Source organism: Mugil cephalus, chromosome 5 (assembly GCF_022458985.1).
Source record: "Mugil cephalus isolate CIBA_MC_2020 chromosome 5, CIBA_Mcephalus_1.1, whole genome shotgun sequence".
Lineage (NCBI taxonomy): Eukaryota > Metazoa > Chordata > Actinopteri > Mugiliformes > Mugilidae > Mugil > Mugil cephalus.
In genome coordinates, this window is record NC_061774.1 from 19,587,377 (window position 1) to 19,613,075 (window position 25,699).

At 42.9% G+C, this 25,699-nt stretch overlaps 3 protein-coding genes across 4 annotated transcripts; all 3 read right to left on the reverse strand.

Moving 5' to 3' along the window:
- Positions 1 to 6,954: 6,954 nt before the first annotated feature.
- On the reverse strand, positions 6,955 to 11,830 carry LOC125008701 (transmembrane protein 182-like). The gene is made up of 5 exons (XM_047586058.1): positions 11,500 to 11,830; positions 9,615 to 9,738; positions 9,242 to 9,340; positions 8,074 to 8,211; positions 6,955 to 7,813 (listed from the first exon to the last, which is right to left on the reverse strand). The coding sequence occupies exons 1-5, from the start codon at positions 11,662 to 11,664 to the stop codon at positions 7,593 to 7,595; spliced, it is 747 nt and encodes a 248-aa protein (XP_047442014.1). The 5' UTR covers positions 11,665 to 11,830; the 3' UTR covers positions 6,955 to 7,592.
- Positions 11,831 to 12,338: 508 nt separating this feature from the next.
- On the reverse strand, positions 12,339 to 18,188 carry LOC125008698 (sodium/hydrogen exchanger 2-like). Its single transcript, XM_047586055.1, has 13 exons — positions 17,938 to 18,188; positions 16,192 to 16,414; positions 15,859 to 16,099; positions 15,520 to 15,770; positions 15,200 to 15,417; positions 14,928 to 15,124; positions 14,759 to 14,848; positions 14,050 to 14,120; positions 13,701 to 13,835; positions 13,400 to 13,496; positions 13,139 to 13,267; positions 12,828 to 12,885; positions 12,339 to 12,560 (listed from the first exon to the last, which is right to left on the reverse strand). The coding sequence occupies exons 1-13, from the start codon at positions 18,182 to 18,184 to the stop codon at positions 12,376 to 12,378; spliced, it is 2,142 nt and encodes a 713-aa protein (XP_047442011.1). The 5' UTR covers positions 18,185 to 18,188; the 3' UTR covers positions 12,339 to 12,375.
- Positions 18,189 to 22,881: 4,693 nt separating this feature from the next.
- si:dkey-237j10.2 (uncharacterized protein LOC568721 homolog) lies at positions 22,882 to 25,236 on the reverse strand. Of its 2 annotated transcripts, none has more exons than XM_047586057.1 (2): positions 24,705 to 25,236; positions 22,882 to 23,835 (listed from the first exon to the last, which is right to left on the reverse strand). In XM_047586057.1, the coding sequence occupies exons 1-2, from the start codon at positions 24,868 to 24,870 to the stop codon at positions 23,219 to 23,221; spliced, it is 783 nt and encodes a 260-aa protein (XP_047442013.1). In that variant the 5' UTR covers positions 24,871 to 25,236; the 3' UTR covers positions 22,882 to 23,218. The 2 variants fall into 2 exon arrangements, with proteins under 2 accessions (XP_047442013.1, XP_047442012.1); XM_047586056.1 differs by having other exon boundaries at positions 22,882 to 23,904; positions 24,705 to 25,218.
- Between the last annotated feature and the right edge of the window lie 463 nt (positions 25,237 to 25,699).

Consider the following 25,699-nt stretch of genomic DNA (forward strand, 5'->3'; position numbering starts at 1 on the left):
AAATTAAGAGACAATGTCTCTTTAAAGCTTAACCTGTTCATGCCTCATTTGTTTATTTCACAAACAGTGCGCTGCTAGATGCTGGACAATTAAAACTCTGTAATAGTATTTTCTTTCTACCTTTCGTGCGTGGTCTAAACTATTTATTTTTTAAATTCTACCTGTTTCTAGAATTTATTTTTCCTAAACTGATGGTACCCCCAATTCTGCATTTATCGCACAGAAACGAGGAGATGCAAATTCTAAAACTAAACTACACAGAAAACTGGGCATACAACTGCACTGAGAAGCCATTCTGAATCAGCTCCAAACATAAATGTATAATGTAAAAGAATCACCATTTCCTCTGTGGATCGTTGGGTTTCTTGTAGCTTGGCGTTTACCTTGAGTGCATTTGATGTGCCGATTCTACCTCCAGACAACTGCTGCGGAGACGATAATTATGAAATAATTGGAGGGGCTAGAGGAGTGTGAAAGATGCATGCCTGGATGTTAATTCCACTCAGAATGTGTTAACGTATGCACAGATGTTAATGTAGGCTGCGCGTTGGCCTCTTGTGTTTGTGTTTTCCCGGCTCACATGTGTTCTTACCCTCAGCTCTGCTAGCAGCCTACTGGATCTGTCATCTTGGGGGGGAAAATTTCCATTTTGCAGCTAACTCTGCAGCCTTTTGAAGGGTGCGTCTTGCCGACTTTTATCTCTCGGTGCGTCTGCAAACTAATTAATATTTTTTTCTCTCTCGCTCTCTCTCACTCACTCTCTTCCCCCCTTCAGGCAAATATTTGTTTCCTCTGAAGTGAGCGTGGGCAAACCTTCCTCACGGCTCCATATGCTGCCAGCTGCCAATCAAGTGGGCTAGAACCCTGAAACTAATCGCGGCACCCTCCTTCTCCTCCTCCTCCTCCTCCTCCTCCTCCTCTCTTCTCCGTCTCCTCTCCTTCATCAGAAATGAAGGAGTTAGGGAGAGTACTGTTTTTGGTGTGTGTTTGTGTGCGCAGAACGTGTTAAAAAAAAAAAAAAAACAGACACGTCGAGTAAAGAAAATGAAAACGGATGGTTGAGCCAAAAGCAGTGTCTGCTCCGTACGGTGTGTCCACACAGAGCTCTTCACACTAAGCGCCTTGTTTCTATTTTACGTTATTTGTTTACATATCTACTGTTCACGTGGATTGTACTGTATCTGCAATGGATTTTATACTTGTTTGCCAAACAACTGCAAGTGAGAACCATGTGTGTACACAGTGATTTGTGAATGCGCGTGTCCGTCCCAGGTAGCGCCACTGGTGCCAAAACACAAACGAGCGGGGCCGAGCCAGAACAGCTTTACGTTCCCTGCCGATCAGCAGCAGGTGAGGGAAGACGGCAGCAGAGATGATTAAAGCTATGCATCAAATCTACTGTATCACACTGGTCTGACGCCACGTGAGCCCACTGTCTGTTTAGACACCCAATTGTCAAGGGTGTTCCCGACTGTGCTCTGTCGCCTGATAACTGGTGGTAAATACAGCAGTGTTGTGGGAAATGAGGGGACGGAGGCAGAAGTTGGACAGAATGCAACAAAAATCCTATTTCCCCAGCTGAGCTTGAAACTTGGACAAGTGTAAAACTTGGTTTACACCTCTGCGACAGATCTACACGGAGTCTACACTGTAGCCTTTGGACCTAGGCTGTTGTACTTTTACTTTTAGTGAAACCACTCCGGCGCAGAATACAAAGAAAACATGTCTGAGTAGATGTCGGGCAGGAGGAAGCTAACATTTCTGTGATTGTCCAGACTGTAGAAAAAATGGAGGACATGTCAACACTTCCTCCCATTGGTCAAACTGACACTGGAGTTTTTATTTCCTGCTCAAACAGTCCTCCAGGACCGTTTCACAGAGTTGTTGTTAATGGCAACTGTCACTCATCATGATGTCAAATTGTGTTTTTATAACATCGCGCAACTAACTAAAATGAAAATTCTTCAAAAACTAAAATGGAAGCTTGAACACCAGCAGTATACTCTATTAACTAAATAAAATGACACAGACCATCCTTGAACATATATGATGCTAATATGGACGGGGGCGGGGCTTCTCTACAGCAGCCAACCATCAGGGAGGAGAGCTCCGCATGCTTTTGCTTCACTCTTGAGGAGCTGTCATGGCATCCACTTTTTTTACAGTCCAGACACTGGGACTTGCATGAGAAAATGCATTTAAATCACAATTCTTGTCTGTCTGACATATAGTTACATTTCTAGAGACATCAGGCAAAGGTCTAGGGTACGGAGGAGATCAGACTCAGAAACGGAAATCTAGCTTTAATCTGTGCAGAACTCACTTTAGACTTTTTTGTAGATATTTGAAGGCCGGTCAAATCCTGACTTTTATGTTTATTGCCAAAAACAAAATGTCAAGCATGATAATGAGACTGTAAAACAGTGGCCACTCTCACGTCCACACCCAGACTACAGGTGATACACTCTGAGACAAATTTTTTTTCTGTTCATCATACCGCATTTGGGTCTTTATATGAAAAGAGGCTGAAGAATGAAAAAGACCCAAGCCCAAATTTCTCACCAATCTCATTGTCGAGTTACAAAAATGGTCCCGATCACTTTGTTTTGCAGCATGCTGAGACTTACACTTTCACCACAGTCTGTAACGATAACCGCAGGAACTATTTTGCCTCAGAAAAAAAATAAAAAATCTTAACACAGACGCAAGCTTTGTTGATATTCCACAAAGCACCTGCAATCATCCACTTTAGAAGAAAGAGGAGCGTTAAGCGCACACATGTAACCGAAGTTGGAAGCAAAAACTATAAAGCGCAGATAAACAAGTATTCAGATAGAAGCAAATCCTCTTATCGTGGCGACTGACGATAAATTCAGAAAGAGAGCAGCACCTTGTGTCAGTTCTCATCCTTCAAACATAAAGACCCCTCACATCACGTCTTGTGTGTATATATAGTTTTTAACAGTAAACACTGCCTTCCACAGTTGATTTTTTTCTGCCTTTTCTCTTTTCAGCAGCAACATTTGAGAAAACATGATGGTTCTATACGCAGCTGTATACGCAGAACATGGTGTGAGACGCACAGGAATCTCAGAGAACAGAGCGCATGACGTTATGTCCTTCACTAATAAGACGACTAGTGTATACATTGAAGCACGCACACACACACACATACATACCTCCCTGTCTCCCTCCTGCTATCATCATCATATGTGTGTAAGTGATCCTGTCTTTGTGAGGTTAATTGAAGGCAGGAGCTCTGACAGCCTGAGACATAATCTGTCTGCGTGAACAGTGCACGCATGTATGTGGATGTGTGTGTGTATATGTGTGAGCAGTTAGTTGGGAGGAATGTCTTTACTGTGACCACACTACTTTAAAAAACAAAAACAAAAAAACAATACTGAAACAGAAAAAGAAACAAGCACAGCAACTCTTCTTTATCCCTCCACCTGCTCCCTCTCTACCTCAGCTATAACCCCCCCACCCTCAAATACAGATTAGCCGTGTATGTGTTGGGTGAGGGGTGGGGAGGTGGAGAGGGTGTTGGTCTGTTCCTGGGGATTTGGGGTTTACAAAAGAAACAAAAAAAAGAAAAAAAAAGAAAGAGTGATGCCATAAGGCTTGCTTTTCTCTCATATCAGCTCTTATCAGGGCAGTCATTTTTGACAGGAGAAAAAGCCTTTATCTGGAAGAAGCTGTGTCCGTCTGGCCCTGTGTGTGTGAGCACACACTCATGGGCACACACACACACACACACACACACAAAGAGGTACGATCGGGCCCTCGCGGACTAGGGCTCAAACACACGCACATACACAGAGCAGGTAATCGGCTCACTAGTGGAGCTAGGGGGTTAGAGAAAGGAAGGAAAGAGCTCTCACCAAGTGTGTCCCCCCTCTTTGACTGGATTAGAGCCCACCGGTATTCAGTCCAGGTGCTCCCAGGGTACGTAAGGGGGCGAGGGGGTCCACGTAGGGTCGACTTTCCCTACGGTGTGCGACCATGTCCCGCTGTTTGCCCGCCTCACGGGTCGCACGCATGCACCGCATCCTGAGAAACTGGAGACAAACAATGCTGAAAATACATCCACACATTCATTACCTCTAATCAACAAATTGCACGCGTACCTTCCGTCCACGGGGGTTAATTGTCAAAGCATTTATGGCTTTATTATCCTGTCATGTCTCTATTCGGGTGATATGCATATGCATAATATTAGCTCTAACTATATAACAACAGCGTAATTGCTGCCACTTGAAGTGCCCGATCATTTCTGCCCTAAATGAAGTGATAGTGTGTTTCCATTGTTGGGGATGACAGGGGAGGAGACATAAGAGTTAATTAACTATGATTAGGAAGAGCTACAGTCATTGAACAAGCCAGGGTTCTAGCTCAATACTGCTCAGTAATTGCTTCCTTTCCTTCTCTTTCCCTTCACTTTCCTCTTCCTTTCCACTGGCTGTTCCCTCATTTTTCTTGCACATGTTTATCCACGCATGGGAAGTTCAGCTCTCATCCAAGAGGAGAGCTAGAGAGCCCTCTGCTGGCTGACAGCGGCACTCCAACCAGCTGCGTGAGGTTTGTGAAGTAGATGCCAGCTAATCGCCCAGGGCTGTGGGGAAGAGGTTACTGGTGAGGAAGTTGGTTGGAAAAGAGAATGAATGACAGAAATATACCTTTAATCATTTTGCATTTAGCTTCAGGATGAGGCATAATTGGAAACAACTGAGACATGACCAAAAGTGTATGTAAATTATGTATTTTATTAATAAATTTGCTCCAAACAAACTGTAGTAAATGGGAAAAAAAAGACAACATTTAGCTTCCCTTAAGACCGTTGCACAGTCAGTTTTTCAGTGTAGTTGTCAGGTAAGAACCATTCTGGAGAACGAGCCACAGTTTCTCGGGGGATTTCGGCAGTTTCGGTGTCTGGTCTGCGTTCACGTAATCCCAGGCTGACTCTGTGGGAACCAACACCATCTGTTGCAGGCAGTGGCACAAAAAGTGGGTATGCACATTATGCGGCGCAAAGGGGCGTCGCCCTAAAGTTGGCGCAGAAAATTATTCGAGTAGCATTTTCTTTATTCAGAAGCTGTCTGTGTATTTGTAAATGATGTGTTCAATAACAGAGGTACGTCACTGATGATTTTTTAACCCTTCAGAACCGAGCGGATCTTCGGCGATCCGTTAAAGCTCGCGGTTTTTGAATGATCATGACTCACAGTGGTTTGCATTATTGACAAAATTCAAAGTGTTGCTGAACACTGGGTAGTTGTGCTTTTGTCTGGAAGATCTTAGTAACGTCTCAAGGGTATGACTAACTTCGTTTTTAGCAACAAACTCCTGGTTTTGCACCAAAGTCCAACTTTGCTGTTTGGTGGTGGTGACCTTGTGTATTTCTTAGCTTCACCCTGCTGTACTGAGACTCCAAATGTTTCCTTAAATTCAATGTTGTGTTTTTGAAGCTAGATAGGACTTTGTCTTCAATACACAGCATGCAGTGAACCTTAATATTGTTTCAAACTCAAAATAGAAACACACAGTGACTCGGATAAATACCTTTTATCTGATTACTGGTTTGGAAATAGTAACGCGTTAGATTATGATCACTGGTCATCATTACAGTAATGGCAGCTCTTTTTTCCCCAGAAAGTGCAACTTCCCAGTGTTCAGCCACACTTTGAATATTGTCCATTGGTGTGTGAAGGTAATTCATATACTGCAACTGATAAATTATAGAGCTTAGGAGTGATACACTTGAGTTTAAATGTCTTCACTTATAAACAACACTACAGTGATAGTGATGTCGTATACACGTGTATATGCATGTGTGTACATGCATATACATACACATACACAGTGCAGACACAGGGCGTCTGCACTGTGTCTGCATACCCCTCAGAAGGTAGGTGGTTGCGCTCCTCCTACTTGTTCTTCTTCTTCTTCTCACTGAAAAATAGTAAAATAGTAATAGCAGCAAAAATATTCTGGGACTGATGGGTCTTAGCTTTAAACATATTTTTTACCAATCAAGATGTCCCTATGTATGAATAAAGATCTTTATCGACCGTGGCACTTCATTCATTCATAATGCTGACTCTGTGTGTCTTGGCTTATCCATAAAGCACCAATAAAAGGTGAGGCCGAGCTGATCCTGCTTTTTTTCATCATCATTCTTCACATGCTTCCTCAGAGCAATAGTGGTGCATTTTCTCATGAGTTGGATCCTTTAAGAATCAAAGTGGACCCCAATATTGCAAATTTGAGATATTATTTTTGATTTCTAAAATTTAAGCGCTTGAAGGTTTCATTTCAAGCATCAGTTACAGTTGAGGCTTCACAGACTTTAAAATTCAAAATGTTCATGCTAAGACAGACAGCAAATGTACGCAATCAATGAATTAACACATGTTTAACAATGTCAGTCAAATAATCCCACCACAGCGTATCGACATTAGAGGTAATCCTCAAATTCAGGACATGTTACCGTGCTACAGTTACTCTTACATCAATACTAGTATGAGCAGTGTTTGTGCAATAGAGGCACAGTATATTGTAACATCAGCATCAGTGTGTTCCGCTCAGTTTGATCACAGCGTGTGTGTGTGTGCGCAATTTGTGCGTGAACGATCGGTGAGTTCTTTGATGCTAACAAACACACACACACATGCGCTCCCCCCCCCCACACACACACCACCATTCAGGCCCCTCAGCAGAGCAGATGAAAGCTGATATGTGGTCTTAAGAGTCCAACAGCCCCCCCGCCCCCTCTCCTAGTTTCCACACGCAGCCCATTCAGACCATTGAAAAGGAAGGATGATCTAATACCGTGGCACTTATGATACAATCACAAGTGTGTGATTCTCCATTCAGACAACACTGAAGGAGAGGAGGGAAGGATTATGTTTACATCTACATTTTTTTTATTTTATATATATAGCTCACATTGCAGACAGTGAATATAAACTTTATTTAAATAGGTGGAATACAGAGAAATAAGACAGAAACAATGAGGCATGCGAGGCTGATGGAGGCAGTGAAATGTGATTGGGGTGAAGGAGGCAGGTGGCTGCCCTGCTGTATACCAACCAAACCCACAAACAGCTGTTCATTTCTCAAAGCCCCCTTGTGCCCCCCTACACACATCAATTCTCTCTGTGCCCCCCCACCTCTCTTATCCGTATCTCCACCCCCACCCTCTTTCTCCAGCCCGTTCAGCCATTCCTGCCTCCAACCTCACTCCGCTGCATGTAGCACACTTTGATCCTGTGCCAGAATCAGGACAGGGGACACAGCTGGTTCACTCCATGCATTTCTCACCTTCTACTCTATGGACTCATCATTTGCAGGCATCAATAAAACCAAGCAATGGCTTGATGTGATAAGAATGTATTTACGCAAATGTTTTTCTTTTTAAACAGAAATTAAGCAAAGAAGTGCTAGCAAACTGAATTTAACATCCAAAACGTGGCACTGTAATATTGGTCGTATGTTTCCAGGCAGCATTTACACCCCACAAGGGTGCCGCTGAGTCCCAGTGCAGGACATAAAAAGGTCAGTCCTCTCCTACGAGCCAGATGGCCCGACGCTCACTTGCTGGCATGCAGCGCACGGCCCACCAGCATGAAGACCAGGCCAGAGACGAGCTCCAGGGGCACGCCCGCCGCCGCCACCATGAACGACAGGCCATAGAGCACCGACACCTGCACCTTTGGACACATCTCTCCCCTCTCCTGCAGGATGTACCGCTTCACGTCCACCGCCTCCATCCACAGCACGTAGAGCAGGAGCACGGACAGGAACAAGCAGGCTGTGGGGGAGATATAGAGATCATCAGGGATGATGCTACCGCTGCTGAGGAATGCAGCTCCCCCTCTTCTCCACTGTTACCACGGCGCCACTGTTTACACCTGTTGTTATAGTGACAGTACGGCCGAGTGGCATCTGCTGCTCCGTGTTTGTCATGTGACAGACACGAGCAGCTGACAGCAGCTGCCCACACCTTCTCCCCAGACACACACGTGAAACTCCACATTCAAACACACAAACATGCAGCAGTCTATATTTTACCAGCGGCGATGAGGAAGGCCCCGCCCAGCTTGTGCAGCTTGTAGCTGATGAAGGGGACGCCACAGACCAAGAGGAAGCCTCCAGATAGAGCCAAGACCAGCCCGATGATAATCAGCACGGTCCAGAAACCCCGAAACACTGGGAGACACAGGAGCAGAGCAGAACAGAGTTGAGACCACTGAGCTGTATGCTCAGTGTTTTTGAAGGAGTACGGGCCTTTTTACGGTCCTTTTTTATGCGGAAAACTATACAAGATGATTATTTTCACTATGATGTTACTAGGTTACTTTAGGTCTGCAACAGGAGGTCCACGACTGGAGGCGGGTCGCAAAATCTTTTGTTGATAGTTACGTTGTACAACAACTAAAACCAGTATGTCTGTACCTATACTCATCTATGTTACCCAGATTACATGCTTGAGTATAATGCAGCTGGATTTCTTGAAGGAGGTACAACTGATGTGCAAAGAGTTTCCTCCAGCGTTTTTCCAGGTTTTTATTGAGGCCCTCTTGGACTCCCAAAACTCACATGACAAAAACTAAAAGTAACAAGACTTGTGTGAGTTTTCTTGAAGGCATTTCAACACTCAACCAAGGAGCATCTTCATCTTCATCCACTGGATGAGTGGATAAATGTCCTCAAGAAAACTCAAAAAAATATCCACTTTCATTTGTCGTGGCTGTGTTTTAGATGTACTATTCACATCACTAAAGGCATCTCTGTGACTGACGATCACAGTGTGAAACGGTGGTGAAGCTGTCTGCAGTAAGAAGTCAGGACCACACTATATGGAAGTGACAGGTGGTTAAACGTGGTGGATGTTTTAAATTATATTAGATTAGAATGAATTTTGGATTAAATTTAAACAACGAAATGTAATTTGGCATCTAACCAAAAGTGTAAATCGCAGCAAATGTAAAATGAACCCAGTAATAAGGTACATTAAATTTTATCACTTCAGGCCAAAAAATTCATAAAATGAACTTTATAAGTGTGTGATAAAATGAAAACAAATGAAAGTATTTAAATAACTAGTAATAATACAGTAAAATAATAATGTATATATATGGAGAGTTATATTGCGGGTTTAGGTACAATTCTGCTAAAAAGCCATAAGAGGAAATTTAATAAATTATTATATGCATGTGTGTTTGCGGCTGTGAGTTACCTGCTGTAGGATCATAACTCGGATGCGGAACTTGTCCAAGCGCAACCGGTAGCGGGAAGAGGTATCCAGGGATACACACCTTGGACTCTGGCTGGTTTGCTGCAGATCAAAAATCAGAATCTAAAAATAACTTCAAATATAGCATATAGTATTTCAAGACAAAAAAAAGGCACTTTACAACATATGATTAATTACAGGGGAAAAATAAGTAAATGGCAACCTATTATTCTAGCTGTCCTTTATGTTTATGTGGACATTTCTCCATTGTATGCATGTTTTAGTAGACCACACTATTGAGCATCAGGCATGCAACCACCCTGGACGACCCCCAACAAAAACTTTGCCTTAGCGGTAGAAGGCTTTGCCTACATACTGAAGAGAGTGGCCAGGACTGCATGTGTTGTGGGCTCCACCTGAAACACACAGCGCCAGAAAAAGCCCTCGTGGTGCAGAGTGAGAGGTGAAGGCGACACGGAGACCGCCTCCACTGGCTGGATCTGAAGAAGACATAGACATCACAGGGACAGATGCTCAAATGTCTAAAGATGGACGAACCTTGTTTTCTGTCAGCATTGTCAACACATGTCTGCGTGCTAGCTGCTGTGTGTGTGTGCGTGCGCTTCAGCGGTGCCACGGCATCAAATGTGGTTCTGATTACGGCCTGCTGGTCTGTGTGAGGTTTTCTTGGGGAAACTTATGAAACACGCATGGGCGCTACTCTCCACTTGCCTTGTCAAAAAATATGATTGATGGTGCTGAATAACACAACAACTTTAATCATCCTCTTTTATTTAAAATGAAAGACTCTGTTGGGCCGTGATGTCGCGGCGGAGTTCACTGGGGGATAAGCTTTTCTAAATATATCCCTCACTTCGGACTTTCTCGCAAGTGCCGCATTGGAGAATAGACGGGAAAATGAAAGGGGCACTCCAGTGATTTTACAAGATCAGATGGTTTCGTCGTGGGGAGTCCTGCTCAGCATGTGAAAACGGTTGTTTAAGGGTTGTGGAGGAATTCCGTCAAGTTGGACACTGATGGTATCCTCATGGTATAAAATTTAAAGTGGACCGGGAAAATGAATATATCAGATGCTCTACAGCAGGGGTCTTCAACGTTTTTCAGACCAAGGACCCCCAAACTGATGGAGAGATTAAGTAGGGACCCCCTACCTACTATATGTGTTCTATATTATTGTCCATTTTCAAACATGTGCAACAGTAGGGTGGCCGGGCAACTGCTGTAAACATAAACATGCCATAAACAACTGGCGTATAATTGACATATGAAGAAAATAAAACAAAGCGATCCATTTTGCTGTTAGCTTCTCGTCTGCTAATACTGCAACGGACTTCAAGCTGACAGTCAGTGTGTAATATGCTGCCTCGTGATTGGCTAAGTAGTGACAGGGGTGGGGCCTACTGTGTACAGGAGGCTTAGATTGACAGGTTTCGACTAGTGTTCCACTCTGTGTGAAACGGTGCGCTGTTGAGACAGCTCTTGTATCTCTGAATGAGTGAAGAGCTGACTGATAGATAACGTCTCCTGCCTCCATTTATCCCTTTGCTAAAATACATTGCATATATGTTAATGTGTATTTAAAGAAATTTAACTTTGAAAAATATATAAAAATGTCTTATCAACCAAAGATTTTACGCGCCCCCTTTGCAGTACCTCTGCAGATCCCCTAGGGGCTGCAGACCCCCTGTTGGAGACCTGTGCTCTATAGAACTCTAGTGATGGAAATATGGTTGGATGGTGCATCATTTTTAACTGAAATATCTCAACAAATGACGGATCACAACGCCAGCGTGCTTACATACAACTTCACAGAGTCTTATCAACAGAGAGGCAGCGTTACTGTACAAAATGGAGACATGGAGTCAGGAAGATATATATGTATATATAATATAAGGGTTATATTAAAGAATGTCTTTGCCATGTTTTTGGAACTTGAGACATCATAAAGCTCACTAGGAGTAAGACTAGGAGTGTGGATGCCTGAGCCTTCGGGGTTATGGTAGTGCAATACTAAATTACTTCAGTGCATCTTTAAATACCCTATAGTGGCATAGCTTGCGCACCACTGTGTGCAGAGAATCTGATCATGTTCCTTGTTGGTGTTTTTGTGGTGGTGGTGATCATCCACTACAAAAATAATACTCCTGCAGCGCCCGTTAAATAATTTGCTCTGATGGAGGTTAGCAACCAAGTTTAGTAAGGTTAGCATTCAGCTGTGTGCACACTCCCGTCTGTCCTACCTTCGTATCATTGCCTCCTGCCAGTGGTGTTGGCGTCGGCCATGGATGTGGGTCACAGTCGTCACTAGCTACCAGCCAGTAGTCTGTACCAAAAGCCAGGAGAAAACAGAGAGTCCCTGCCACCCCAAAAATCCCCCCAGCCAAGGCTGCAGCTCCCACTCTCATGACGTCAGCCCTTAAACCTCCTTTGTTGTGTTTGTCTCCTCAGTTTTTAGTCCCCAAGTCAGTGTCTCTTCACTAGTGTCCACAGTTCTAGCCCACTACCCAACACCAGTCCCTAAAGAAAACAATCAGTCGGTCCCAGCCACTCCCTGGTACGCTGTGAGAGGCTTACTGTAACCGAGGGGGTCAGACGGGGGTGGACAGGAGTTATTTTAGGAAGCCTGTCCTCGTCAAATTACCACTGGGTGTGTTGCGCCTTTATAAAGGAAACAAGGAGAGGTGGCATTGGTGTGTGAGGTTGGTTAGTAATGTGGACGGTGGGTATCCGCAGTTATGGCTGCAAGGTATTTCTGACCCAAGTGTTACTCTTAAAGCGCTACTTTGAAAATGAATTAGACTGGAGATGCAAATGACCCTCGGTCCTCCACCAGAGTTGTCCTAGGGGTGAAACGCTGAGCAGAGGAAGGTTTTATTGTAGCTGGCAAACACTCACACAGTCGTTAAATCATTTGATGCATTTTAACAGCTTTAATTGGGAGGTGTCCATAAAACTGCTGACGCTTATCAACCCAGTCTTGCACCTCAAAACACTGTGAATAAAGGAAGATGAGGTACTTATCTCTTCGTGGAGTCATTTCAAATGGCTGAACACACATTACATTCATTGTTTTTGCATGTTTTGTTTTTTTTTTTCTTTCTTGTCCTAGTCCATCTTCATTGCTTCATCTCGTTCTCCAAAACAAAGCTGAGTTGCTTCTTGGGGCCTCTCTCCTCGGATCCTTGGTGCTCTGGAGAGGTCTGGTCCTCTGTAGCAGCTTTTGTATTCTCTGGTCCCGTCTGGGATGAGGCGGCTGACGCTGAAGATTGTTGCAGCATTGGTCTCGGGCTTATGGAGCACACTATCAAGAGGGAAGAAGGTACAGTAAACTAAAGTAAAATAAAGCCAGGAAATGATACTGTAGCTGTCCAGGTCAAAGGTCAAAATAGAGAGACACACATGATGATTTGTCTCTAAATTCCTAACTTCTTAAGGTTGTTTTGTGGGTCTTTTTTGCTCTACTGAAAGCAGAAACTCCCTTTTTTGTACTTTTCTTCCACACAGCAGCGACTAACATTAAGATCTTGAAGGGGAAAGCGTATTATTTCCTTCAACATACAATGTTTACCTGTAAGAGATCTACTGAGCCCTGCTCTCATTCTGTACGCCTCTCTGAAATCTCCATCCTGTCACAATGGAAATGAAGAGCAAAGCAGAAAAATTGGGTTAAAATCACACCCAAAGTCTTCATATTTAGTTTCAGCTGGGTTTATCCTTTTGAGTGAAGAAGTATGTTTCCATTTTATTTCAAATAAGAAACAGATGTTTCAATATGTAGCACATATTGAAAGAAGAATGTATGCATTATGTGGAATTTATACATAATACCACTCGAAAATGCAGCAACCTTGTAAATGTGTATACTTTGCTGGCCAATACCTGCGGCCAGTGTGTAATTGTGTTATATGTGGTTCTCTCTCCCAGACTCTGGTGCCTGTGAAGGGGCTTCCTTGCTCTCTCGATGCCAGTGTCCTGGTGCAGGGTGTGTCTGCTGTAGGCTGGTGTCTGCTGGAGTAAGAGCACATGCAATGAACCCAGTAGCATCCAAGTGAATTGTTAGTGTTCTTGCTAAGAAGGCGGTTGGGTTGGGTGACAACAGCAATGCTAAAAGAAGTATACAGGCTAAAGTTTTTAATTTACCTTGTTGTTGAAGCTTTGAAGGTTTCTGGAGAGGATGCGCCGGATGCTGTCCATTTCCTCTGGCAGGAGGGGGCGACTGTGGGAGCGAGGGTCGACTCTAAAGGCAAGGTACGCAAAGCCGAGGCCAAGTGAGTATGTTTAACTCAATTTTACACGTTTTGTGCACACGTGCTCTGCTGTGAGATATTCAGTGGTTCAGCTTAAGTCTGTAAGGATAATATTTTTAATAATAAACATAATGCATTGACCTTTATTGATCCTCAGTCCTATAACAAGATAAAAAAGAAAACGTTTTCCATACACTGTCTGTGCTTCGTCTTGTCCTCTTTGATCCCTTCTCTCCAGCTCCTGATAAACTCGGAGGATGCTGGAGCGAGCCTGGCGTTCCTCACGAATCAGGAAACGACGAAGGTACTTCTTGTTGAACTGTTCAAACCTCACAAACACAGAGGGACACTCAGAAAATACAGATGATATTAACGCCGTGCCGCCAGTCACTAAACTTGCCATTTGCTGCCACCTACTGGTGATGTCAGGTTTGTTTTTTTGTTGTTGTTGTTGTTGTTTCTTTTAAATTTTAGGAATAGGAATGTTGAACAAAAACTTAAAGGGAACACACAAGCAGAAGTTAAAGTAAAAGTGAAACTAACTTGTCCTTCCAGTAGTGCTGACCCCAGTAGCCAACCACATCCTCTATTCCCGCTAGCAGGTGATCTATGAGCTAAGAAAACACATCAAGATATCATTTGTGATTTACATGAATTTGCACTTTGCTGATTGTGGGTTATGGTTTGTGTTTCAAAACAAAATAGCCACGATGTCCTCCTTGCATGCTGCATATCTTATTTTGAAATTTGAAAAAGACATTCATCTTCTCATTCAATTAGTCCAAACTTTTGACTGGTAGCGTAATTTATTGTAAAATTAGACTTAGATCTGTCTTGTACACTACTTAGTATGTGTAGTTTTAATGAAAACTTCAGCTCCCAGTGCTAGTGTTATGTTATGTAATTTTATGTGATATTATGTCATGATATAGCTTAGCTTAGCTTATAATGTGTGTATGCACTGTAGGAAGAAAACTGAATAGCTTACAATCCTTTTGTTAAATCTAAACTTTCTGTGCCGAGGCAATGTTTTCTTACTCTGTGCAAGGAAATAATAAACCCTGAAATAAACTGTCTAAGTCTCTGAGCAGTAAGTTCATTTCACCAGTAATTTATTAAATCAAAAAAACTAATATTGGCCCCTACATCCCCATCATTCAACAAGCACGAGTTAATTTCACCTGTAATGTGGAGCGCAGTAATATCGGTTTATTAAATTACAGGCTGTGCTGTGATTGCTGTAATTTCTCACCCTGCTGTGGATCTCCTCGCTGACAGTAGGCAGAGCTCTCTTCTTCCTCTTCACGTCCAGCAGCTCTACGAGAGGCTTTATGGTCATCCCCTGAAGACAAGCTCACACAATTAAGAATAACCCGTGAATACAGTTTTCATCACAAATTTAAGTGGCATTATTTCCCGACCTGTACAAAGACTGTGAAGAGAATCACCACAATGGTGGTTGTGATGAAGAGCCTTTTCTTTGGGAAGTCGTCGATCAGAAAAACCAGGGAGAAACAGATTGCTCCTCTCAGGCCACCGTAGGCAATGATGAACTGATCTCTGAAGGTCACAGCGTTCCTCCGGAGCTTGTTCACCACAGCAGTGAGCAGGAGAACGCCTTACGAGAAGAACCGGTGATGTTGTAAATGGTAAGCAGTGAGCTTGGTTAAAGGTAGTAGGTTCTCGTAGCTACCTGTGGCCCTCCAGATGAGACAGAGCAGCAGTGTGGCGCAGACAAAAGGCCAGCTCCACATATGGACATCCTGTATCGTGGACACGCCCAGGAAGACGAAGATTAAAGTTTCGCTCACGCTGCTCCACATCTTCAGGAAGTACTGGATGCTGGTGTTGCTGCGCTCAGACACGTTAGCTTCCACGTACTGCTTCATGGTCACGGCGCACGTCACAATGCTGCAGGGAAACCAAAACCGGTCAGTTTTTTACAAAGTAAAGCATTTAGAGGGTTGGAGTTGGGAAGGTGGGAGTTAAGGCTTAGACGTTAGCAGCACTCACGCCATGATACCAGAGAGGTGAAGCATCTCTGACGTCAGGTAAGATAAGTAGGAATAGAGGAAGACAAAGAGCGGGGCGATGACTTGGGCTCTGGACGTGAACCGTGAGGTGAGGGCTGCCAGCAAGCCAAAGAAAAGGCCTACAAACAGGCCTCCCAGACCCACCACCACCACTCTGCACCCACCCAGCAACACATCCAGCCCTGACACTGAAGGCAGGCGGAGGAAGGACTCAAACAGCTTGTATAGCACCTAAGTGGGGGGAAAAAATGGTGTATTAATATCAAATAACTTATTTATTTTGAACCTGTCCTGAGGCAAATCAAACATCTGCCCTCACCACAGTGACGGCATCATTGAGCAGCGACTCTCCGAACACCAGGATATGCAGCTGATCGTTGACGTGCATCTCCTGGAAGACGGAGAGCACGGCCACAGGGTCGACGGCAGCGATCAGAGAGCCAAAGAGCAGGCAGTGGAGCAGAGAGACGTCACCTAGAGAGCTCTGAGCCAGCAGGCAGACGCCGTACAGAGACAAGCCGATGCCCAGCACGTTCCATAAGGTTCCTAGCACCGCGTACCTGGAGGGGCATGCAAAATACACTATAGGTTGTGTCGTTTTACTGTATTTAAAAGATTAATCCCAACTGGGTGATAAAATAAAGCCACCGACCAGAGAATGGTACCGAGGTTTTCAAAGAACAGCTTCCCCGGCAGGAAGTATCCTGCATCCAAGACGATGGGCGGCAGAAGAAAGAGGAAGAAAGCGTCTGCGCTGAGAGTCGGAGGAGCAGAGTGACGGACGCCATAGATCACCCCCCCGACCAGAAGGCCCACCATGATGAGGACACAGCTCTCTGGGACGACTGCTGGAACTCGACCTGACCAGTGGAACCCTGAGGAGATGAGCCACAAAAAAATATAGTGTTTGGATTCAATTGTGACTGAAAGTGAAACTTCCTCCACCGAAGACTAAACTCAGACAAACTCTTCATATTCTTGTTCATATTTATGTTTGGATACTGAATCATGTTATTATTCTTCTACTGGTGTACCAAATATAATAAAGTATTCTGAGGCAACCATTTTATAAAGAGTATCCTATTCTCAGAGACTCAAAGTGATCAGGCATTTGACCTTAAAGCTGGTTCACGGATAGGCCTGCCATATAACGTCATTATTTATTCAAGGGTTGTTTCCAAGCGTGACATTAGCATTTGGAAGCTACAACCTCACAACATGTGTTCAAATGAGCTCTCAATGCAAGTGAAACAGGACATGCTGAGGTGGTAAAATCAATCAATCAGAGAGATATCAGACACATTAGGAACTAAATCAACAACTTCTCTGTTCTGAGAAATAGAAACTGAGTACTGCAATATAAAAATGCCTGGACATCAATCAAATGCAAAAGTAATGGGTGAATGCAGGACCGCATTAAGAACACTCTCTAGGAGAGAGACGCATCTCTATCCAAGTCTACTGTACATGGAAAAATTCACAAGTGCAAATACAGACAAGGTGCAAACCATTAATAAACTTATAGAGAAGAAAGACCAGAGTAGAATTTGACAATATATATATATATATTTTAAAGGGCCCAGTTCAACCAGTTCTAGGACAGAATTCATCTTTGGTCCGGTGAAACTGAGATCAGCTTATACCAGAATGTCAAGAAGATTATGGACAAGGCTTGGAACTACTGATGATAAAATATACAGCATCTCTACTCCACAGCTTTGTGAGGCAGTGACGAATATTTCCTGATGTTGGGACAGTAAAGAGAAGCAGTCGCATGAATTTGTGTGTGCCGATATAGTGTCTGCTCATGGTCAGCCAAATGAAGCCAAGTTCACTGAGTCTGTGTTTCACTTGTCGAAGACACGGCAAGACGAAAAGATAATAATAAAAAATGCACAATGGCACAATAACTAAATACAGCTGCAGTGAAGGCCTGGAAAAGCATCAGAGAAGAGGAAGCTCTTTTCGTTTGCTTGCTTTGTATGGATTCCAGACTTCATCAACGTCATCAGCTACGAATGATTATGGATGAAGTTTGTGTAGTTAACATTTTTGTATGGTGTCTGGGGCAGCACATTGGTGTGGTGGATGTTATATATGAAAGTTAGAAATGCAGAAAGAAGCTAAACTTGGCCTAGCTTTCGGTTCTTCAAAACAGTGTGTCAACATGTGTACTTGTCAAAGATGTGTTATCTTTATATTGCCAAACATAAAACGTGTGATTCCTGAAGGAACTGAGTTCGATTAGCAACTTGGACCACATTACCGACTCAGTAGTTGATTAAACACTTCAAATCATGAAGTCACATATTTCTCTGAGTTTTTTATGCTAATAATTAATCACCTGCATTATCTAATTAAACAGTCATACGTGACCAGAAGCACAAGTGAAGCTCACCCAGTTTGGCCAGCGAAGCCAGCATGATCCACAACACGATCTCAAAGGGAGCTTGCACATGGTGGTAGTCTACGCTGAACACCCTCAGAACCATGGGCAGGTCCACGGACAGGCTGCCATCGCTGTTGTTGAAGCCCAGCGACGGGGGCAGGTTGTGGGGCTGGGGGGGCTCATCTAGAGGGGTCAGGGCCCGACATCCCAACACCGAGGCGGAGAGCAGCAGAGGGAGAGTCCACAGGGCAGTCATCCTGCAGCCATGCTGGGACAACAGGACAGGAGAGAGGGCAGGGGGTGCAGGGGCAGGGGAGGACAGGACAGGGGGAGGGCGAGCAGCATGCACACAAAACAGCCTGAACAAAACTCATGCAGCCACTAATGTGCACAGGAATCTCTGAGCTTGCAGTGTAACACACACAGACATGTTGTGATGAATTTCCATTCATCTCATTCTATGACCACGTCTATAACACTAATCTTAACTCAATCTGTCCGGTTCACACATCATGAGGACTGTTGCTTTTTCTCCCCATGCAGTAAATGTGCAAACAGATTTAAGTGAAACAAGTAGGAGATTAGTTGTGGAATTGATGCTTTGGTGTGTGGACATTTAACAGCTCTGATAGACTGAAAATAAGCAGTAGAATATTTTGTTTTTCTAATAACGTGGGCAGTGAAAGGGCATCTGGGATATATAACTAATTTTGAACATTTAATCACGTAATGCGACGGCAGTGCTTAATGTTCTTGAAATGCATGCTCCGCCGCGGTTTGTTTGACTCGTAATATCCTATTTCAAACAAACACGTTATTAAGGACGTGGCTTGTTGTGATTATTGACATTATTCGCGATACTAAATAACGCAGAGTTACAAATATCTTCTGTTGCAGCAACCAGATGACTTTAATTAGCGGCCAAGACAATATCTTTGCCTCCCAGAGTCGTGTTATTAATTTCAGGGTTTATCATCTCTCTACACGGTCCTCGTCTCATTTCAAAATTGCTGGCAGTCTGATCTGTTTCCCAGCCAACGTGGGGATGGATTTCAGAGCGGGCCTTCCACTTTATAATTAGCAAAAATAATAGGTTTAGACAATGTCACTGAGCAGGTCATTTACACAATAAGCTCTAAAATATGTTACTAGCATGGCTGTTTTGTTTTGTTTTTTTATTTTCCCTTCTGAGCAGACAGCATGTGAAGATGTTTGTTTTCTTTGGTTTTAAAATCTGTTGCTGATTTTGGAAAATTGTTACACATGTTTTTTATTAATTATGAATCAAACAATAACTGAAAATAAATTGCAAACCGAACAATGTTTCAGTGTTTTCAGATTACCACAGGAAGCGGTTTGTGATTTGAAACTCAAACTGGATCATTTCACTTTGGAATTAATGTCATTTAATTACTCACCTTATTCAAACATGCCGCAGAGCTCGTTATGTCATTAGAGAAAGTGATGTCTTCATGTGACACTTTTCCTTTTTGGAGCTTTCATTATCTCAAACGGAAGTCATGAGACATGCATGGAACATGTTGGCTTCTATTAATAGGACACCTTTTCTGGCAAATGTTCTGACCTAACAGGAAAAGCACAGATTGATGGCTGCCTTCCACTTCACGTCATGCCTGCTGGTTCACTGCCTAGTGCAGACACCTTTGTATATGTGCGCTTTTTCCTGCTATGACAAGTTAAAAGTGACGTCTCTGCTGTGTTTTTGTTGTGTGAGAGTACAGCTTTACATTCTGGTTATATTTGACCATCATGTAGCTGCAGTTGGTTTTACATTGAAAACTTAAATCAGTTCCAGGACACATGCAGACAGTTTTGAAGCTCTCTCTACAAGGTAACATGTGATTTATCTACTATTTCTTTTAAGTTATTATTATGTTAAATATAAATATATGCATTTTCACTTATTACCTGACTACACCTCCATGAAACAACTGGTGTTACTGATAACATTTACAAAGTCTCTGCTCCGTTTCCATGTCCTTGTAAATCAAGACACGTACATGAACAGCACCAGGATGTCAAAACTGAAGCAGCTAAATTTGAATTCACCTGACATTCATTTTCACCGTAACATGTCAAGATGTCTTTAGCGGAAAAGCTTCCTGACATGTCCCTCCTGTTAGTGGGGCAACTTCCAATTTTGCTTTTCTTATTTCATTAATACTTGGACGTTGGTGCTCTGTCCCAACAGAGGTCTAGTAAATCAGCTAAGAACACCTGTGTGAGCAGCAATAGGTTTGTGAAGTTAGTTTAGGGTTAAAATTTTCCAAAATGTACAGAAATTTGTCAACAAAATGTCGGTAAATAACAATGATTTTTAGAGATGTCCATGTATTGCGCTGTAGAAATATTTACTTGTGTTAGCATGCAAAACACTTACTGCCACTTTGCAACACGGGATGGGACAATGAGCTAATGTCTCTTCTAGTCTGGAGGAAGAAGAGGCCTGTGGATAGAGAATATTTTTGCTTTAAAGCGATGTCCAACAACTATTCACAGGTATATGAAGAAGCAAAGCTAAACAGCCTTTAGGATCCTGAGTAGCTGCTTCATGCTATGGACCTTTTTCCAGACATTCTGACATTCATGAACTCAGATCTTATCACAAATTTCCACCGACAAGGTTATAAAACCCAGGAATTATTGCCTGGTTGTACATGTCCTTGCTCTCACTATTAGTTTTTACATAATGGTTCCAACCTCAGTATGCTGGATTAAATACTGTTTAAATTAGTGTTTAGTGAGTATAATGTTAGCAAGAATGTGGGGTAACTATTTTGTTCACCCTTCGCGTATGTTTTCTATGCCCTCCATACAAATTACTCAAGTAGCTCCCAAGAGACAACTTTTCTGTAGCTAATATGGGGTTTGACTTGACTTATGAATCTCCCAAAGGCAAAATCTAATTTTCCTGCTTTGTCTTTATATTTAATTTTTAGATTAGCCGGTCTAATTTACCTGAGAATTACCTGCCATAATCTCTAGACAGCAGCTGTATGTAACAAAGCCTGATTAGACTGCCAAATCTAATCTATTAATTACTGGAAAACCTTGCCGAATCTCTGTTTTCCATCTTTTTGCACATATGAATGAAGCGCCTCAGGCTTCCCAAAGAGTGTGTTAGTGCATGTTAATGGGCATGATTATCCTTGCTGCAGGAAGTGGAGGATTTGTGGTTCACGGGTTACAAATCAACTTCAAACGGGCGGATCTATCATCATCTATCTGAAGGTTGTTGCCCCGTCTGTTGATGCCGGAGCTTGGTGTGATCTGCAGGTGCCTTTAACAAAACTGCTGACCCCGCGCAAACCTTAGGAGACGGCACTGAGGAAGTAGCTGAGCTCGAGTCTGCTATTCTTTAATTCAGTCTTTTCTTCAGAGTATTAGATTTGGATATTTATGGAATGCAAGAATAAAAAAAAATCTGAAAATACACTGAATGGCCAAAAAAAAAGGTCACACACTCTAATATTTCATTGGACCTTAATGTCACAAGATTTATTTCCACCCAGAATTTTTCACCAAGATCTTGTATTGATGATGACAGAGTCTGACCACTGCTCAAAGCCTTCTCCAGCACATCCCAAAGATTCTCAATGGGGTTGAGGTCTGGACTTTGCGGTGGCCAGTCCATGTGTGAAAATGATGCCTCATGCTCCCTGAACCACTGTTTTACAATTTGAGCCCAATGAATCCTGCCATAGTCATCTTGGAATATGCCCGTGTCATCAAGGACTCATCAGAGCACATAACTTCCTTCCATTGCTCCAGAGTCCAGTCTTTATGCTCCCATGCAGTAATTATCCAATGGGAGGCTCGTTTTGCTTGAGCAGTTTATAACTTCCACATAAAAAAACGGAGAACAAATCATTGTCAAATGATACTTAAACTTTGCCACCATACGTCACTGCCCTATTGTAGTAATCAGAGTATTGAAATTGAACTCATCTAATTTGATTTGTGGGATTTAGTCCATGTCACTTGAAATGTTGCTGTCCAGGTGAAGGTATACAATTACTGTGGTTTAACCAGAGCATTCATGACACAGATCATGTTATTTAGTATGCATGATGTTGAGTTAAATAAACATGCAATATGGTTTTATTTTGTCTTGTCAGAAAGGCCACATTTAATCACATTTAATCACATTTAATCACAGCAGCATGGACGTGGCCTTCTATCTTGTGGTCTGCTGTGCTGGAAGCTCCTTTTCTCATTGCGTGAAAGGTTAATGAGACAGAATCCTGAGTGTATAAATGAGCAGTCAAATGTCTTCCATTGATTTCTGCTGATCACATCATTGCAAACCCCTTTCACTTCTGAAAATCCAACTATCTGGCCTGACGACTCCATACAAACCTAAAGCGTCAACATGGAGGAAGCGGAGCTAAGCTGAGCTGAGCTGCAGTCTGCTAGAATGTGGTTCACCACTTCTCATCCAGCAAACCATGATCATGGGGGAGTCTGAGAGAGAGCTAAGTAATTCTTCCTTTCATTTATTTCTATGTGATGAACGGTAAAATATGGAGTTACCCTGATTTGCATGTTTTGGGGGAGTGAAGGGATAAAACTTGCTGCACAAGATATGAACTGAACTGAAAATCTCCAGCTGTGACGTTTGCATCCATACGGATCTGGCCTATATTTGGAAACCAAGGTGTCAAAATGATCATTTGGTTGCGCTCTGAGTGGTTGGACGGATGTCTGTCATTGTGTGGCTGCTTCATAAGACGAAATAAATGTGGTCTGTTTTTGCCATTGATTTCTGAAGGCTGTTCAGTGAAACCGTGCCTCATTCTGAAAATCCAGCTTTTCTGTTATTTTGTTTCCACAAATCTGCATCACTTCAAGTCAGCAAACGAGTAGATGACGTGCTTCCTCGGTGTGAGTAAAACCCTTACAATGAACTATAAAACATAAATAAGACACACATTCCAGATTATACCTTAATTTAATACATTAAATATTGCATCATTTTTACATCTACACCTATAAGGTCAGTAAAATGTATTTGAATGAAAAACAGGTGAACTCATTGTGATGATGTAGTACTACAGTCTAACAGCAGATGGCATGTGGAAGCAGCACAAGTTGAAGCATCTTTTCATTAAGCAGGTAAACAAGGCATAGTACAAAAATAGCACTGATATAGTGGATTGCACTTTTTTTTATTATTTCACAGTCTCATCTGTGTGGGTATGTGTAAACAGAAGCAAAAGGAGATAGCTGAGCTCTACATTTCATACTTTTACATTACACCGTACATTCACTACGGATGAGGATTCTCTGAAATCCTCAGCAATGGGGAGCTGAAGTTGGATGAGCAGGGCACCAAGTTGTGGGTGTTCATATAGCTGATTTTATTGCCGCTGTTTCCTGAGTCCTCCAGACCTGCCTCCAAAGAGTCTGGCCCCTGCGACAGACAGCTCGGCTGCGGCAGTGGCACCAGGTCCTGCAGGAGGCTGTTCTCCAGGTGGGAGTTGCATCGAGCCAAGTTGTCAGTCAGATGCTGCATGTACACCTCCTCCAGCTGTTTCTCCAGCAGCCCGTTCAGCACCGAGTTAGACATGGGCTCCAGTCCTGATCCAGGCAGATCCAGGCTGATGTTCTCGCTGTCCCCCATTACCAGATAGCCCTGGTCTGGTATCGATGAAAGTGGGTCACCCTGTGGCTCCTGCTGGCCTGCACTTATTGGGCGAAGGCAAGCTTCGGGTACGGGAGGCTGAATGAAATAATCGGGCTGGTTGACACTGATGCGAGGCACGTTGTGTGAGATGCGACCCGAGTCAGCCACCTGCAGGTCTGGATACTGTTCCAGGAGGCTGCAGTCTTCTACATAGACAGGATGTATCGCAAGGGCAGGAGAACTCCCAGGGATCAAGAGACCTACATGATCATGAGGGAACACTTTCAGTCCACGGGCTGGGTTGGAGTCTAGCTCTTCCTGGTTTGGCCCTGATTGCATGAAATAAACTGGTTACTGTTTGCTTTTTTTCATGAAAATATTCCAAAATGAATCAAGTTTGAATGTTAAAAATCACTCGATACCAGTGGGTAGTTTCAATCCTGTGATTGTTTTAACATTAAGGTTAAAACATGGGTATTCACACCCAGTGTTAGATGAAATAAACTGTTGTTTTGAAGCTATTGCATATTCATTCAAAACTGATTAAACTGATTCTTGTAGCCCCAAACCATTAAGAAGATATTATATATACAGACATAGTCTTCTGCACCCCTGTGTTCTAGCTCACTCAGGTTTGGCCCTGACTGCAGGAAATAAAGCTTAGAAAATAAGGCTATTTTCAGTTTTGCTTGTGTTTCCTCTATGAAATATACATTTTCACACTGTTTCTATTCAGAGGGTTGTTTCAATGCCGTGTTAGTGTTTTACAATTAAAATCAACTTAAGTACGGTTATTCTGTTGTATCAGAGTTTTAAACAAGACGACAGGGTGAGTATCCAATCACGTAGAATATATAAAACTGTTTAAAATGAGACCAATTGTCTCACACAACCCATTGTCCTTGTCGCTTTTTCACTCAGGCACTCAGTACAGTTTGTGCGTTGAGTAATTTTTTGGCCCTGTGATTTTTAGTGTGCGGGCATCTGAAAAAAGAGGAACCATTTCCGTTGGAGGAAACTGGACTGTACCAACGCAAAGCTACGACATGAAGCAAGCAGGGGTATATAAATTTCACATCAGGCTCGAGTTTCAACATTTTCGTTAGGTAACAGCGATGAGCCCTCTTACCTTCAGTTGAATGCCTCCGCGGGTCTGCGCAGCTCAAGTCAGATGGCGTACAGTTGAACGGGTCAGCACAATAAGGGTTTGTCTGCAATTTCTTTCGCTTGGATGTGGATACAACCTTTCTCTCCTCCCTGTAGCAAAGCGTGCGGAGAAAACCTTCGGCCAGCATGGCTCAGCGTGACCCGTCCTCTTTCTCCTGTTTTCGTCCTCTTTTGCACTAATAACACAGTGGTGTTCTGATCATGAAGTACGTGTCGTTTCACTTCTGCAACTGAGAACTGGCCTCCTCCACGCCCCGCTACACACTTCCTTTATTAATCTATAACTGAAAATCACTGTTGTAAAAAACATAAACGGTACATTTACACAAACAATACAAGTTGTGAAAAGGTGACGTTAACACAACCAGAGGTCTTCAGATCCAAAAATTAAGCTCTACATGTTTCATGAGTCACTGCTTTTAAAGTAGAAGACTACGGAAAAGACAGTTTCAGGCGTTTATTTATAGTTGTATAGTTCTGTGGCATCCCACCTTGAGGTCAGACCCACACGGTAAAAACATCTGCCTCATCTGATTGATGAGGCAGAGAAAGACAGAAATCTGTTCTGCTTTTTGTATTCAAGTTTATGGAATTTTCTCAGTGCTTTTTTTGAAACATTTGCAGAATTCAATGGATTTTCCCCTCAATTGGTCATTTAAAGGAGATCAGGAGATGTTCTCTCTTTCCTTCGGTTTAATATTTAATCAGTGTAAGTCGTGCACGTCCAATAATCCTTAAAGTTATAGACTCTGAGTAAAAACATTAAACATTATTGCAGTACACAAACTGGAAACACATGGCTTTTATTACTGATGTTATGACTGAATGTAGCTCTCTGTCTTTTGGTTTCATGCCACCATAATCACCTTGTTTACATTGATCGTAGAACTTGAGGCATTCAGTTGTGATTGGGAACTTGGGATCCTTCGAGTAGAGAAATCTGATTTTGAGATGTTC

What these genes read in the sequence shown, in the direction of transcription:
- si:dkey-237j10.2 (XM_047586056.1), bottom strand. Translation starts at nt 24,870, where the DNA reads ATGCTGGCCGAAGGTTTTCTCCGCACGCTTTGCTACAGGGAGGAGAGA. An exon ending in GCGGAGGCATTCAACTGAAG is followed by an intron (nt 23,905 to 24,704) that starts GTAAGAGGGCTC and finishes TCATGCAATCAG; the next exon opens with GGCCAAACCAGGAAGAGCTA.
- LOC125008701 (XM_047586058.1), bottom strand. Translation starts at nt 11,664, where the DNA reads ATGAGAGTGGGAGCTGCAGCCTTGGCTGGGGGGATTTTTGGGGTGGCA. An exon ending in CAGGAGGCAATGATACGAAG is followed by an intron (nt 9,739 to 11,499) that starts GTAGGACAGACG and finishes TGTCTTCTTCAG; the next exon opens with ATCCAGCCAGTGGAGGCGGT. An exon ending in AGTCCTGGCCACTCTCTTCA is followed by an intron (nt 9,341 to 9,614) that starts GTATGTAGGCAA and finishes TTTGATCTGCAG; the next exon opens with CAAACCAGCCAGAGTCCAAG.
- LOC125008698 (XM_047586055.1), bottom strand. Translation starts at nt 18,184, where the DNA reads ATGACTGCCCTGTGGACTCTCCCTCTGCTGCTCTCCGCCTCGGTGTTG. An exon ending in TCTTCACAGTCTTTGTACAG is followed by an intron (nt 14,849 to 14,927) that starts GTCGGGAAATAA and finishes GCTTGTCTTCAG; the next exon opens with GGGATGACCATAAAGCCTCT. An exon ending in GCTCAGTAGATCTCTTACAG is followed by an intron (nt 12,561 to 12,827) that starts GTAAACATTGTA and finishes CCCTCTTGATAG; the next exon opens with TGTGCTCCATAAGCCCGAGA.